Source organism: Colossoma macropomum, unplaced genomic scaffold (genome assembly GCF_904425465.1).
Source record: "Colossoma macropomum unplaced genomic scaffold, Colossoma_macropomum, whole genome shotgun sequence".
NCBI lineage: Eukaryota > Metazoa > Chordata > Actinopteri > Characiformes > Serrasalmidae > Colossoma > Colossoma macropomum.
Window position 1 is genome coordinate 5,557,503 of NW_023494791.1, and position 17,327 is coordinate 5,574,829.

Consider the following 17,327-nt stretch of genomic DNA (forward strand, 5'->3'; position numbering starts at 1 on the left):
CATGAGACATTAAAATTATATATTAAAACATATATTTTAGGCCAATAGCTTATCCTAAAACCATCACAAAAGAATGTCTTAGACATGAGGCGGCATATTCATAACCATTTTATGTAATAACTTTCTGTGAAGGAGCTTTCAGAAGCTTGAAACTCTTCAGACGTCTGGTTCCTATCACCACCATTGTGAACATTTCTGACTCTGGTAATTTTCTCTAGAATGGAGCATTTAACACCAAACCACTCTGAATCTAATTATACAGACATTTTGAAAAATCAGTTGAATCCTGCTTTACCATTGGTCTTCAATCAATAACAAAAATTTAGGAAAATGCAGTCCTCCCAGCCATTTAAAAGCATTTTACTGTCTGGTTGTTTGTCTTTCTACTGTGAAAACACATGGTTTAGAAGGAACAGCTCAGAGGAAAAGGAACATGTCCTGAGCATGATTTAAAAGTTCTGCTTTTACTTTCCTTGATTTCACAGAACTACAACACAGCTTCATCCATAAAAATAGTTTACTCAAATATTTCCACAAAGAACTGGTTTAGTCAAAGTCATAGTTGTCCTAACTGTAAGCTCAGCTAAAGATATTTAGGATTATATTTAGAAAGGACGGTGAAGTAGAACCGGTAAGTCATTGTGGTACATCAGTGTTCAAATACCAGTCTGAAGTATTTTAGCACCACCTCTACAAAATTCATGACAATCTTCTAAAATGAGTAATACAATGCAAATTCATACGGATGCACAGACAAACAAATCATGGAACCTGACTCACCCTTATGCAATGACTGAGGCACTTCTACAATAACGTGTGAAGAATGTAGTCATAATATCAATACAGCTACTTAGATGCCATTGCTGTTTATTCCTGTGAAAAACAGGATGTTTTTCGCATGACAAGTGACGGCTTTAATGTTTTTTGGGAGCACCAAAGCGCTTGGAAAAACAGCACGTCATACCGCTCGCTGTTTACAGGAAGTGACAGGAAATCCATATTTATGTATTCTAGTAACTCTGTTGTAATTAGAATGGACAAACAGTAACACATACCTCTCCAGCAAACAGGCGCATTGATAATTAGAAAAAATAAATAAGATGAATAAAAAAAGGAGGGGGACTAATGAAATACCATGAAATCTCCCGGACATCCCATCAAACATCATTATCTTAAACAAAACAATTGTGTTTTTGCAGGGAGAAAAGTACAGTAACCTACATTTGAGCTAAAACGTCAGATGCCAAGGCTTCTGATGTTTTAACACAACCATCACCTGTAAACATAATAGGATCAGGACATCTCTACTATCTGGATGCTGGGATCAGAGATGATCCTGGTATGTTTTATTGGCTAAATAAAGCCTGATCTACTTCCACTCTGTTGTTTCTTAGCACTCTGTTTACACCAAAAACCTTTATAGTATGCTAACATTTCATGTTATATTAAATATCTAAGTTTAAAAAAAAAAAGACTGAAATATAATATAATAAAACATGGCTTAAGAATGATCAGACCTATCTGATAACTGTCTGGGTATGCTCCTAATATTGTCATGAGCACCCTTGATTGACAGCCCTCAGTCTAACATGCCTAGTCTGCAACACCACTGAAAGAGAACTAAACAGTGCCAGCAAAGTAGGAAGAACAAGTGATACGAGTGCTACATACACAGGTGGTGTTGTAGACCCCGCTGTACTCACTCACTAAAACATTATGCAGGTTTAACGTGGTGACATCTTAAAAAATAAGGTTCCTATTTACTTTATTGCTGGAGAAGTAGCTGCACTCCCTTGGTAGAACTTCCAAACAAGCTCAAGGCCCATTAGTTGGAGAAACATAAGGAAAACAGGCTCCAAGACTTCGAACACATCCAAAAGAGGCGCTGCACAAGGCAGTCTGCTGTTCCTTTCTAAATACTACAGTTATCAGTGCATTGACTACAAAAAACACACAAGCAACTGCTGTGCAGGGCTGCAACTAATGATTATTTTGGTAGTCGACTAATCTGTTGATTATTTTTTCGATTAATTGATTAGTGAACGATTATTTCTATCACACCCTCCATCTCTGCTTCCAGTGGGCGTGGCGCCTGTTCCTGTTTTGTCTCACCTGCTTGATAGCTTAATTAAATGCATTTGTAACATTACTACATGTAATGACAAAAAAAGTGAAATAAACAAATTTAATAATGCAAATTAAAGTGCAAGAAGGATTTCAAACGAAGATAATGTGCAAAATATATAATAAATTTGCTTAAAGTGACATTCAAGTATGTAAAAGTAAAAAAAAGTCCATCCTATATAAAATCTTGCTGGGTCTGGAAGTCCAAAGGTTCAAATAAGACTTCAAATATTAAAAAACAGAACTTCTTCCAGTCCAAAATAACTATTAGCAATAGTTCACAAAAGCTTTAAATAGCAGTGCAGGAACGTGAGCATGTTGACGTGCTCTGGCGCGAGGCTGGCTCTCTTCTTTGAGGTGATGTTCCCACGCATTAGCAAACATAACTGAAAGAGTGTCTCTTAGCAAGCACAATCAATGAGCCTTGTTTTCCGACAGGTAAACTAACAAACATTACGACACTAACAATAGTTGGCTGAAGAGCGAAGTGGTAGAAAACACTTTTAGTGGCTTTAGGCCTGATTCTCACATGCTGCTTCTGCATGGCGGGAGCGGTGCGGCAGCGCGAGCACTACAGCTCAAACTCACTGGTCTTTCATACACTCAGCGTTTGTGCTGCAGGGCGGAGCAGCGAGAAAGTCATACAGACATTCCTTATTCCAGATGGATAAACGGCCATATGAGTCACTCTGATCAATAAAGATATAATTTATAAAAGAACACGGTATATTACTTGTCCTGGGCAGAATTCTGACTTCTGGTTCTCGTGGCTTATTTAGTGTATTTTGCTGTGTGACCCAAAAAAATCGGCGCCGGTCTATTCTCTAAACACCACGGCGCTTTAGTGCAGCTTCTGAAGCCCATTTCACACCAGACGCCGTAACAGCACCGCATGACGTGAGCGCAACACACTCCTATATTAATCAATGCAGCCTTTCACACCGGCTGCACGCGTCAGGGGGCAGCGCGGCGGTAACGCGCTTGTGATGCCCAAAAATACGCTTTGAGTCTATTTCTGTTGCGTGCGGCGTGCCAGCAGTTTCTATGCAGAAACAACAAAGAAATGCAATGTCTATCCTATAATATACAATCTAGGCTAATCAACAAATCTAGCTTTAACTCTTTGACAGGCTGACTGAAATCCCTTGAGTAGGTTAATGTTGTGAACACACAGACATCTCCTCTTTATATAGAGCTACATCACCTGGTGAGAAAGCCAGCAACAGTCAAGGAAGCTAGTCAAGATTTTTATTGTTGATCTCTTTTTGTCATCTACATCAAGTTTGTATGAGATAAACGGACAATGTAGACGTTTATTTTACGTGAAAACACAACACAAACAGCAACCGCTCTTGTTTCGCAACGCGTGTGTGTTGCGTCTGGTGTGAAATACCAAGCGTCGTGGAGTGGTTTCAGATTAACATGCACGCCGCGTCACATCCGGTGTGAAATGGGCTGGAGACGATCTGCCGCTTCGCACGCGCAGCCTGTGTGAAAGCGCTGACCGCTTGGGCGCCGAAATGAAAAGCATGGCTTTCCGCGTCGCTCACGCCACACAGACGCAGTAAGTGTGAATTCGACATCACGGCCCCAGGGTGCTTGCGTTTCAGATGCTCTTGCATCACCGTAGTGCTGCTGTGAAATGACATCTCTGCTTCACAGTGTCTTCATTTGACTTGTTTCAATTGTTTATTTTCGCTGAAATGCTGGCATAGTTTTGAAAGTTTCGGTCTCGCTTTTTTACCTCGCCTTCTTCACGCTCTCTCTGTCATCATGTTATTCATTAGTACAGAATTCAGTCGTGCCAATGGAATCGATATCACCCCCAGCACTTCCAGTAATGCGTTGCAGTTACAAATTAATGACGCGTCGACGATGAAATTCTAAGTCGACAAATTTTTATAATCGGCGTTGTCGATTATGTCGACTAATCGTTGCGGCCTTAAAATGTAGCACCTTTTCCTGGAGAAACTGCATTTTGTTCTTCTCTCAACACATCTGTGATGAAAAGAAAAGACAGTAATGACCTTGTGACCTGCATCTAGGGAAGGCTGGTGTGGCTTGATGACCGAATGAACAGATGAATGGGCAATCTTGCTAGCTCAGTTATGTTTGCTTGGTGGTTAGCTGTCTCTCTGTAACTCCGACTTGAACGGACAGAACGAGATCTTAATGGAAGCACAGTGTTGTTTAAGATGTGTTGGCTGGACAAACCACATCAGCCTAGTGATTGATGAGGATAGTGCTCTTCTAGCCGAAGCTAGCAATGATTAGGACCACCCATTTTATGTCAAGAGATGTAAATGTTGGCAAAATACATCGGCCATTAAGTTGACAACGGCAAATTATTCACAACACATACTTTGTACATGTAAGGTTGTACAAGATTATCCCACTTAGAAAGAGAACACACATTTAGGTTTTCTGGGGATTTAACAAAACTGTCTTAATGTCTGATCAGTGGAACTATTTAAAGTGGAAAATGAAATCTGTAAATAATAATGCCACTGTTTCAATAGCATTTAAGCCTGACAACAATCATCACAACATGGGCATGTAAAACGTGAGTATGAGGCACTCTGCTTTACCAGCTGTAACGCACCACGTCTGGTTATAAACTGGGTTTAGCAGTAACAGTGAGTTCAGAAACGAGAAAGAAGCGGCCAATTTTGCACGTGTTAGAAAAATCGTGAAACTGTAGGACATTCACAGCACTATAAAACGGACATTTCACTCGACTCGACTACTGCAATGCTTTGCTCATAGAACATCCTGTAAGTACAACCAACAAACTACAATTTGTGCAAAGCAAGAATATTAACACAGACCATTAAACAAGATCAAATTAGACCAGTTTTAGCATCACTGCACTGGCTGAATGTTTCCTTTAGAATCGACTACAAAGTTTTACTACTAGTTTTTAAATTTCTTAATGGTTTAGCACCTTCACACAGTTCTGAGTGCTGACAGATTTTGCTCCAAATCAAGCTTTGAAATCATCTAGTGCTGTTTCTCCATGTTCCACATGTGAAATTTAAAAAGAGCGCAGAGGCAGCGTTTTGTTTTTATGTACCGAAGATCTGGAACACGTTACCAATAAACATCTGTCAGGCTCCTTCTGTCAGTGTTTTTAAAAAAAGTTAAAAACGCATTTCTTTACTTTAGCGTTTAACAATTTTTTTTGTTCTTTCCTTTGTTTTTACTGGAATATTAATTTTACTTTTATTTTCTTGTTAGGTGCATTTTTATTGTATTGTTTTTCTTTTTTTTATACTTTTATCTTGTGCTATTTAATTGTAATTATTAATATATTCATTTTCTGCTATTTATTATTTTTTATTTATAATACTTTTTAGTGTTTATTATCATTATTATTATTATTATTATTAATAATATTAGAAGTATCCATGTAAAAAACAAACAACGATAAATCACTAGATTGGAGTGTAGACCACTAAACAAATATCAAAAATGATTTTACGTCAGCATTAATCAGCAGCCCTGCATATGTTACCTAAATAACATGGCTGTATTATCTTTGACAGCATAAATACTGGATTGAATTGATATCAGCCAACACTCAATACTGAAGTATCTGGAACCAATCAGGGGCCAAAAATTAAAATAAATAAATAAACAAATGACTGCAAATGTATGATGTATGTGCTGCAATTGTAAAAACTTCATCACTGTACCTGGCATTGAGGGGGCTGTGCGTCTTTGGCCATCTGCTGTCATTGTGCCCTCATAAGCTACAGTGATGTCGTAAACTGCGTCCAGATGATCCTTCATGCTCTGTATGGCTACATATGATGCTTTCATTCTTGGCGTCAGGATGTGTTTCAGTACAGCAAGACCTATGTAAGACACATAGGAAGCCAAATGTAAACAGTGGGTAACTAGGCAACTTCATTTCCAGTCTACTGTAAAGACTTTTTGGATGCAGCTTTGATATAAAAGAGTCGTATCTGCAAAGCAAAGAGCACAATTCTCTCTCACACAGAAGCAGAACATTCAAAAACAATGCTGGTAACTACATTACACACATTTGCACATAAATCAGTTGGGAGAGGAGACTATAAAAGAGGGCAATGAGCTAGGTTAACTAACTGTCTGACATGATTGATGGCACTAAACAACGGGAATAAATGTTTGGTGCTGCATTAACATCTAATTCAGCTTTACAGAACTACACAATTGATTACACCAGTGAGTTCTGAGGTAATTGTTCATTGATATGATCACAGTTGGAAGCTGTCCAAGCACCACAGGATTTTAAGCTAAGGACATTTCTATTTGGCTGTCACATCCTGTTGTGTGTTGGGTAGACACGCCATAATTCACTCATGACAGAATCCCACTGCGGCTCCATTCTAATTAGCATTATAAAGCTTCACCCTGCATTCAACTTTAATCATATCTACGGAATATTATATACATGCCTGACTCTGTCGCTCTCTCACACACACACACACACACACACACACACACACACACACACTACAGAACCCCAACAACATACATCAGGGAAAAACAAAAATTCTTCAAAGTGGTCTGTAATGCATGTTGGAATTAAATCATGTATATATATGTGTGTGTTTGTGTGTGTGTGTGTATATATGTGTCTATCTCCCTGTCTATCTAGTGGCACACACAGATTTAAGAAAATATTTTTTACCTTTAATAAAGGCTAGATTTTTGCTAATACAACGAATAAAAGACAAAAAGTGTATAGACACATTTAGGCTTTGCAGACTGACTCAAAGTATTGCATAGACACATTTACGTTATTTAACAGACGCTCTTATCCAGAGCGACTTACAATTTGGTCATTTTACATAGGTAGGCAAAGGAAGTGTTGGGAGTCTTGCCCAAGGACTCTTATAGGTATAGTGTAGGGTGTTTACCCAGATGGGGGATTAAACCCCAGTCCACAGCATAGAAGACAGAAGACAGAGGTGTTACCCACTACACTATACCAATCACCATGTATAAGTAAGTATAGTGTATAAGTAAGGACAGGTTGACATATCCTCAAACTTAAAAAAATTCAGTGCACTGTCTATTTATTTGCTTAACACAGTGTAGTGTCACATTTTAAGAATGTAAAACATAAGATGTGCCATAACTTTTGCACAAGCCCCATTTTATGTTGTATGTTTTTCACTATGTTAAATTCAGCAAATGAACAATTGTACATTAAACTGTGCAGAAGTGTGTTCTCTGTAGAGGATGTGTTCACTTATTTTCATTTAGCAGATCAACAAAATGTTATTTGACCAAGGATGGCCAAACTTTTGCATAGCTGGGAGCCACATCTGCATTTCTGACAATAATGAGTACAATTTGAGTACCGTATAAACACACACACACACACACACACACACACTTTTCACTTTGTACTATATGAGGCATCTCTTTCAAATCACCCCACATCATCATTGTTGAAGATGAACTGTTACACTAACCTTATGCCTCTACATTTATTTTATATATGCAGTACTGACCAACAGTAAGAGATCACCCTTTCATTTATTTAATTTCCCACACACACACACACACACACACACACACACACACACACACACACACATATATATATATTAGGGGTTCGGGAAAAACTCGATTCTTAGATGCATCGCAATATTGTGGGTAAGTGCAGCGCCCGGACAGTCTGCAGTGGCACATAACAAAAACACCAGTGGATGAGTGAGAAATCCGACCGGCTCCTTCTGCATTAAAAGCCAGGTTAGATCAGGAGTCACAACACAAATGATAAGAGCCGTTTTGTCCTTTCAGCAAAGTCAAATTTAACTGCTGCACCATTTAAGGTGGAACGGGAAAATTCGAAAGAGAAGCGAGTTCATTTTCGCAACTTTTTAGAGAAAGACAGTCTCTCGTGCAGATTTAACCAACCGCGCTGCTTATAAATGCGAATAAGTCCTCCAAATGTTCGTCTTAATCTGTTTTTTCGTTCGCTACTGGCGAGGCCAGACCTCGGTGCTATGTTGAGAACCAGGGCTTTCACGCTATGCTGCACACTTTGGAGCCGAGATTCAGCGTCCAGTCCCCCCCCAAACCGAAACTATAAAATGACTAAAGAAAAAGGGAAGTATGGCTGTAACGAGCTGCGTGGACACCCATTGCCACTGGATCTTATTTCAGGGTAACAGCGCATTTTATCGCAGATGAGTGGCAGCAGCGTCTCTGAATGAGAGCCTTCTAGTTCACTTGCCACATCACTTCCATTTACATTATGGATCATTACAAATACTTTGCTTTAAAACTACCAAGTCCTCAGACAGTAGGAAGATAGAAATCCTGTATAGAGAAAAAGATGCATCGAGATGCATCGATAATCGTTTTATAATCGCATCGCAGCCCTCTGAATCGTAATCGAATCGATCGCGGGGTGCCTAAAGATTCCCACCCCTAATATATATATTCATCTCAATGCTGAGGATGTGGGGTGATTTGGAACCATATAGTTGCTGAATAAAGTAAAGACTGTTAGGGCTAAAATTATGTGAGAAAGTCCTTTTTCCCCAGCATGGCTCAGAGAGGAGGGTACCTTCTTTAGCAGCAAAGGCCTGACTGTCACTGATCACTCCCTTAAAGTCAGGGTTATATCGCGTTCCCTCTGGGAAGATAACAAGATACATCTGTAGGGAAAACATAGTGGAACACAGCATTTAGCGTTTAGTACTGTTAGGGTATTTATGTGTCTACAGCAACCGTGGGACATGCCAATTTTAGGTAAGCGTAAATCAAAGCCTTCTAGCAATTAAGGGCATAACTTGGACATGTAAAACATCACAGGCACAGAAAAATCCTTCAGCTTAAAAAGACTGAGGTGAAGGACTTTACTCCAGCCCGCCAAGTGACAGAAGCGTCTTATAAGCCAGCTGGAAGGCTTAAGGAGTGTCATGGGAAAAAGTCATTTGGCAATAAATCCTCTTATTTCATATAGACATCAAGACGTACAGAGGAAGCATTTTAAATGTCTGGAAAAGGGGCTCACCCTTTTCACCCAATAAAGCAACCTTAAGAGCCGAAAGCCAAGAAATCCCAACATGAATCAATTGTGGTGAGCTTTTAGTGCACTAGGAGGGTTTTCTTCAAGATAAGCAATTCATGTACACAGCATATTTAGCCTTATGTGCTGGTATTTAATAGAAAATGTTGCGTACTTACAGGTGTTCCTAACTCAGCCTGAGACAAGAGTTTCCTTCCCATTATCTTTTCATTAAACTTGGCGCTCCTCTTGACATATATACCACCATGCTTTAAATGAGAATTGAAAGATATCATTGAAATTTCATAGCAAATACAGTTCACTAGATTAATAACAGTATAAAGTAAATTACACTTAAGCAAGAAAAAGTACCATAATTAAACATGCAGTACCTGCGAGAAATACCAGCCATACAGTGGAAGCCATTTCAGACCATCTTTTAAAACATATCGTACATGTCCGAGTGCATTTTGACGAATAGCCAGCATGTCAGCAATGATCCAATCCGCTGTCACCAAAACAAAGAAAAAAACAAATAAATACATAAAATACATGTTTCTCATTCATTTATAGAATTTTATAATAGACAGAATCTAATCAACAGGCAGGACTGATAATTCAAAAATACACGGATGAGCCAAAAGCAACAGTCATAAGCAAAATTCTGAACACTTTCAATTCCTACTTATTCTATTTAGAGTTTAACATATTAGAAAAAAAATAAAACAAAAAAATCTAAAGTGTGCCATAACTTTTGCACATTTTGTGTTTTATTTTGTTTGTGTGTGAAGCTGGGGTTACACTACATGTGGAGAGAAAGCTTTTTAATGAGCACAAGGCACAATCGAGTGTGTGTACATTCAAAAATACCAGACTGATCAGTTTTAAATCCATGAGCCTCACTTAAACATTTTTTCCTGCTGCTTTTTTTACTGTGTAACAGGAGAACATATGAGTTCATGTGGGTTTTGCGCGAGTTATACCGACCAAACGACTTGTCAAGCAATTTCACTGTCGCAGAAAAATTCCCAATGTCGGAATAAAGTCATGAGAGTCTTGCTAGAGTCGCGTCATCTCGATTGTTTAGTGTACGGTGGTCAGGATGGCTGTCTGAAGTCAGCATTTTTCTTGTCTTGATACTGCGATAAAATCAACTGTGCTTGATACTATCGCAAGTTTTAAGTCTTGGCAAAGTCCTGCAAATAGTGATGTGCCAGGGCCGCGTGTCACGGCGTGTGTAACAGTGGTGTAAGGAATGTGCAGAGGACTTTAAGAATGGCATTACTTAAAGGCATTTTTCTTTTTCTGCTTTCTGTTACAGTGGTTTCTAATTATGTTTGTTTTTTAATGGTTTAATTCATATCCCCCATTCAACAATGCTGAATCGCTGCATGTTTTGTTGATGTGTAAATCATGGTAAATAAAAAAGTAACTGCACATTTTACAGGTTCATTTAAAAAATCTTGGGTGATGATCTGCCAGAATATACAGCTCTACGGTGAACTGGGCTGAGCACCAGATCTATACAAGCCCAGCCAAGGTATCTTCCCATCTTTACCCCTACAGAGTGGAGAAGGAAAAGGGTTTCTCTGCTTATAAATTCCCACCAGATGCATGACGGGAAATAATCTTAAAAATCTAGTTGCAGTATTGATAATATTGACCCTGCAAGATTCCCAGTCTTTGCAGAATCATACTCTGTGGCTGAAAACTGTGATATTGTCTTTAGGTGTGAGAGGGTGTCAGACTTTTAAGTCTTTTCAAAGTCTTCTAGTGTATGGTCAACATTAAGTGAGCTCCGTTCGGTTCAGCAACAGCCTAAAAGTTGAGTACTATGTGATCCCTAATCATTACCAACCAGTCAGACAGTGCGAGATGCCCAGTCTTTTTATAATTTGTTAAGACTTTAAAAGTTGTGTAGTGAACCCAAGGCTTAAGTTGTAGAATTTACAAAACATTGAATAACAGAAAAGTTGTGTCAAGTCAAGTGAAGAAAAAATCTTCAGTATTCTGTACTATTTCCGTGGTCATCATTTAAATTTAAGCAAATTTGTGACACTGACCAAGGTCACACTTGTTTTTTTTAGTCTTGTTTCTTCCACTGAAGCTCATGTTCAGAGGAGTCTCAGGTAGATCTGACCTACTCAGAGGCTCTTGCACAAACGTATTCTCTGTAGAGGTCATGTTAGCTTATTTTCACTTAGAAAAGCAACAAAACATGTAATCTGATCGGGGCGCCCCATAATTTTGCATCCGACTCTGTAATATGATTTGAATGTACTGGTAACTGAACTGAAAAAAATAAGACTGCGTACATATTACTGATGGTTTTTGCAATCTACTTCATTACAACTGATTACACTCAGACTTACCTGTGGATTGATGGTTGGAAAGATAGACGACATTCTCCTTTTTCTTTGGTATGTCTCCATAAATGACAATCTGAGCCAACAAATAAGGACTTAACGTTAGAACACAATAATCAGTCTGCCTGCATAACTAAAAAGAAAAAAAAACACGCATTTATGAAATCACAATAATGAAACTCTTTGAGGTAAAAAGTCAGAACTTAAACAGAAAGGCTGGACTGATAACCACTTATTCATGACATGAAAAAGAGATAAATGATTAAATGACAAAAGAAAGCTTGACGCTCTGCAGTCACCTCCAAAATCTTGATGTCACAGTTAATATTACACAGAGTAACAGAACTAACAAATGAAGCTTATTCTAAATTTAAATTTCACTGATGTAGATCAGGGACACACTGACCTGGAGGGCCTGTGTCCAGAGCTGTTTGATAGTTTTCCTATTCAAACACTTTCACTTAACTTGGCAACTAACAGATTAGTTGAATCAGCTGTTTTTGAGCAGCGAAATCACCAAACTGTGCTGGACATCAGGCCACTAGGACCAGAGTTGCACAACCCTGCTGTAGATCCAGTGTTTCCCAACGCAATTCCTGGAGACCTTAAACTATAAACTGCACAGCAGTCAAGGGCCAAGATTGGGCAACATCAATGTAGATTTTTGACCAATAACCTGATTCAGATCTGCAACAGACACTCACCATTTTGCTGAGCAACAGACTACATGACTTTTAAACTGAAAGAGATCAGTGTTCTTTAACTGTGATCCTGGGTTAACTAGGAAACTGTTAATTAGTTAACATTTTTAAGTCCTTGGAACCACCAAAACGCACTGTCATATTCTTTACTTCATACCTTTCATATTTCATAAGATACATTCAAAAGGTGGGGGTCGTATGAGAGCTGTAACTGTCTCCTTTCCAGTCAAATAGATGGGTAATGTAATTTTAAACCCTAATTATAATAAAAGAAGCTGAACTCATCTTTTTCTACTAAAAGTCGACCCATTTTTCCACAAATCTGGGCTATAAACTGGATCTTAGATGGCGTCTCTTCAGTGATCTGCTCTGTAAAAATTATTTTTAATAAAATAATACACAGAGCGTCTAAGATTTGTGGTTTTCAACAGTAAATTGTGAGTATATAGCAATAGGTGTATGATCATAAAACATATTTTCTGTTCATTTGAGGAGCTTTTACAAAAAAAAAAAAAAATTACATTTATTTCATGCAGTTACTGAACAATTTGCCTTATGATTTGGGCGTGTAAATTCAGATGGAAAAACCAAAATATACCCACGAGCATAAGAGGTCAAAATAATAATAATAATTAAGCTTTGTTTACAGAGCTATTTGTGCACAATTCAACAGAAAAAAGAGTGGAAATGAGTGGAAATGTTACATCTGACCCCAGAGGCAGGGTTAATTGTCACAGGCTGAGGGGCTACTTATAAGATTTACTAGAAAATATACATGGTGGGGACCAAAAGTCTGAGACCACACTGCAAAGCTGGGATGTAAACCTGGAAATAAACTGAAAGTTGAAGAATTTAGAAAACAAAGAAAAGTCTTGACAAGTCAAACGAAGACATAATTTTCAATATTCTGCACTGTTTCTTGGTCATTATTTAAATTTAAGCACATTCGTGACTCCAACCATTTTAAGGCCTTTGTACAAAAAGGTCACACTTGTTAATTCTTCCACTGAAGCTCGTGTTCAGAGAGCTGTCAGGTGGATCTGATCTATTAAGAGGCTCTTACGCAAACTTGTGGAGTTTATTTTGTTCCAATGTGTAAAATTCAGCAAATAAAATAGTAATTGTGCATAAACATGTGCGTGTTCTCTGTAGAGGATGTTTAGCTTATTTTCACTTTGAAAATCAACAAAATGTGCTGTTTGACGAGGGGTGATCATTTTGATGTGAAGGTACTGCTAAATCAGCTGAAAAAAAGACTGATAGTTACAGTCTAATTCATTACAGCTGAAAACAATAGTGGAGTTCATGGCAGCTCGAGTGTCATTAAAGCAAAAGATACTGTACCAAATACTAATAAATTCTGAAATTCATGTTTAAATAGCTGCCAAAATCAGCTGACGACTATGAAAAAGTCCACAGGGCTGTAAGGCTGCTCTGTCTAAGTCTGCCATTCTTCAAGGCCAGTGGTTCTCAATCCTGGACCTGGATGATGTCTGTCCTACACATCTACGAGTTTCTCTGCTCCTGAAACGCCTGAGACAAAAAATGAATAAATAAAAGCCAAGTAATGAACAAATCCTTCCTGAGGTGAACTGGTGTGATAGAGCAGAACAATGAAACATGCAGGGCAGTGGTACAGGACCAGAATAAGCACCACTCATTGGGTCATAAGCACACACACAGTTTTAGGCAAAAGTTTGGGCACCCCTGGTTAAATTCCATGCCAATCTCTTAAGTGATAATAGGTTAGCACATCCTCTACAGAGAACACACTTCCGCACATTTTAACGCCCAATTTTTATTTGCTGAATTTAACATACTGGGGAGAAAAAACAAATGTAGCCTGTGTAAAGGGCACATTTTATATTTTATACCCCCTCCATTTGTTGAAAATCAGTAAATAAGTAGAAATTGAACACAAAAATGAGCAGAAATGCCATATTTAATTTTGCTCCCTATAGAGGATGTGTTAACGTCAACAAATTCAACAAAACATGTAATTTGACCAGAGGCACTTAAAGTTTTGCACACAACTGTACACGTACATACAAAGTCTGAGACCACTACTTAAACGGCTTCTATTTTGCATTATTTTCTAACTTAATACAAAACATGTCATTACAAATTATATTATCCGTATAACAATTTGAAAGAAAAGTAGAACATTTTAAATATTTACATAAATTTCAGAATTTCTTAGCATTTGGAATGTCAGATGAGTACATCAAATCCTGAACACAAGCTTCAGTGGAAGAGATAAGACAAAGAATGAAATGGGAAAAATTTGTACCTGTTTGCGCAAATGCATTAACACTGAGTTTACATGCACTCAGTGCTCCAATTATAATTTGATTTCTGTAGTTATCTGATTATTCAAATGGTCATGTTAACAGCACACTCCGATTTCTTAGATTTCTTAGAGTAAGGTCTGGAAATCTGATTAAGAAATCTAATAAAAAGGCTGGATTTTAGCTCAGTAATCAGATTTCTCAGTGCATGTGAACTACTCTGATTTCTTTCGGATTTCTCAGTCTGCGCATGTGCGAAAACAGACGGCGATACCGGAAAAAAGCAGCAGCGTCGCCGCGAGGCGCAGCAAAACACTTTTGGAGCGACTACATGCTTGACGAAACAAAGGATTTAAATGTTCTTCATCTTCTAGATGATATATGTTCATATTTTCAGGTAAAGTGGCGCATTTTTTTTTCTTCAGCAGAAATCTGATTACTGTCTGACTCATGTAGACCCAGAGTTTCCCCATTATCCGATTACTCAAGTGCATGTAAATGCGTTGATTGGATTACTGACCAAATCTGATTTCCTGCAGTTATCAGTTCATGTCAGAAACCTGTTCAAATTTAAACAGTGACCCAGAAATTCTTACAATTTCTTCTTCATTTAACTTGTCACAACTTCTCTTTATTTTGATATGTTCAAAATTCTAACATTTTCTAAAGTGTCTGCCTTGAAAGTGATGAGGAATATCCAGTCCATGTTCTATGAAAGTTTACTTACTTTCAGACATTTTTTATCGATTATTTTTTTTCATTCCATTATAAGTGTGTAAAGTATGCTTGTAACTCTGCGGCCTTCCAGATTTAATGTGATGAAGCTGAGCACTTCAGTGAGCATTAGAATGAAAGTCCAAAGGCCAGAGATCTGGACTGGGCAAATGTCATTCCTGTCCTGAATCAGCTAAACATTGGCTGTTTATTTATTTTAATTAACCTGTGAAGTTTCCTACCTTCTTTCACAAAGTCTTCACAAACTGTAAAGTAGTTTTGATAATATCTAAATATGAAACAGCTGCACTCTTCTTTTTTTGCTATCATGTCCATTTTAGTGCAAAACCCTGCAAACATGGCTTATTTTTTCAACAATTAAAAATAAAATCTTAGCCAACAAAAATTACACATTAACAAAAGACTGGATATGCCGGGATGAGGCCGATCAATGCAGCATAAACCAACAGGCTAAAGACTGTGACCTGGCACCACATCCACTCTGCCTTTTGAACACACCCTTGTGTGCACCTTATCAGTCAGGGCCTAAATAATGTGATTTATTGATACAGCGATAGCACCATATCTCTAACCTACAGTGACTGACCGTGTCCAACAACACTTCACGAATCAGATGTGCAGCGCAGTTAAAACTCACACCTTTTCAGGTGTGTCAGTGTGTTAGAGGGTCACCGAACTTGCTCTGCAAGTCAGCCAGGATAGTCTACATTACAGCCATCCATGTTGCAACAGAGGCAGTACCAAATAAATTACTTACTATGTTTGACCACGTAAAAGTATAAAAAGCTTAGAATGTATGCTTTACATTGTGCAGTTCACGTCTACTGTAATTTAGAAGGAATGTTTTCAGTCTGTAGTGTAACAGATATTTCTATACTGTAACCAACTCAATATATTTGCGCAATGGATGCATTTATCCATTTAGGGTTTCTATACAAAATTGTGTTCCCCCACCTTTGCAAGCAATTTTGCCTCTGTTCTGAAGCCTACACAGGGTAGACACTAGATCAGGGGTTCCCAACCATTTCTATCCCAAGGCCCACCTGTTTATAAATACAAAGAATAGCGGCCCACAGAAAAACTAAAATCAACTTTTAATTTTTCTTTTCTTATCTTAAGAGCTGAAACTAAAAAACCTGAGAATCAGAGCCTCAGCAAGATAGGACGTCCGTTTTGGCTCAATCACAGGTCCCAAAATTTGCAATCACGTTAAAAAATATATTTGCATAGATGTTAAAAAAGGGGGGAAAAAGCAAAAAGAATAGAAATGTAAGAGGTAGATGTGGACTGTGATTTGGAGCTGTAGTACATCACGTTTTCACTGAAAAAGTCCAAGACCTTTGGTCTCGAGATTTCTCTTTAGTTTTGAGGTTGTTTGTGATTAATTTGAAATAGCCAAACTTCACTCCACTCACCGGGCTTCTGGATTAGCGTCGTCACGATCAACAAATAATACAGGGACATTCACTCGAAAGAGGCCCCGAATATTCTGTTGTAACTCCCGTTAGGATGAAGCAATCTGAACCAAAAAAGTGCGCTACATACCTTTATGTATGTGTAATTGATTGCATTACATGCGATGCTGGAAGTGAGCCTCGTTTTTTTTTGTTTTTTCGTCTCATCACTCCGACGCAGGGGCATCCCGGCTTGCCCCATATACTGAAGAGCACACTGCATGTTGTGTGGTTCAGATTGCTTCATCCTAGCAAGAGTTATTACAGAATATTTGGGGCCTCTTTCGAGTGAATCTCCCTGTAATTAACCTTACTTTATATCTGCTTCGTCACTGGTTTATCAATTTGAGTTTAACCACTCACGTCACTGATTCTTGGCTAAAAATACGTTCTGATCCATGAGCCAAAATCAAATGTATATCTTCACTATTATTTTATTTTGCAGCAGTTTCTGGTGTAGAAACAAGAACAAACGAGGGTCTGTAAAGAGTGAGACGTCAGAACAGGCAGATTACGCTAACAGTACAGCACCAACGTGTCGCTAGAAGAGGAAAGCAAGCTCCCCTCACTTCATCATAGACTGCTTCCCACCAGAAGCCAGGGTTCGTGTGGAAGCAGACCACAGTTCAGCTGTCTGTTGCAGA

The 17,327-nt window shown here is 38.4% G+C and overlaps 1 protein-coding gene across 1 annotated transcript in view; it reads right to left on the reverse strand.

Annotated features, from left to right (window-relative positions):
• Positions 1-17,327, reverse strand: part of agpat5 (1-acylglycerol-3-phosphate O-acyltransferase 5 (lysophosphatidic acid acyltransferase, epsilon)) — a 29,157-nt gene that overhangs the window by 7,716 nt on the left and 4,114 nt on the right. The window contains exons 2-6 of the mRNA XM_036573709.1: positions 11,512-11,581; positions 9,532-9,647; positions 9,319-9,408; positions 8,696-8,786; positions 5,820-5,981 (exon numbers count right to left, since the gene is read on the reverse strand). Coding sequence (XP_036429602.1) covers positions 5,820-5,981; positions 8,696-8,786; positions 9,319-9,408; positions 9,532-9,647; positions 11,512-11,581 — 529 coding nt within the window. The remainder of the gene's footprint in view (positions 1-5,819; positions 5,982-8,695; positions 8,787-9,318; positions 9,409-9,531; positions 9,648-11,511; positions 11,582-17,327) is intronic.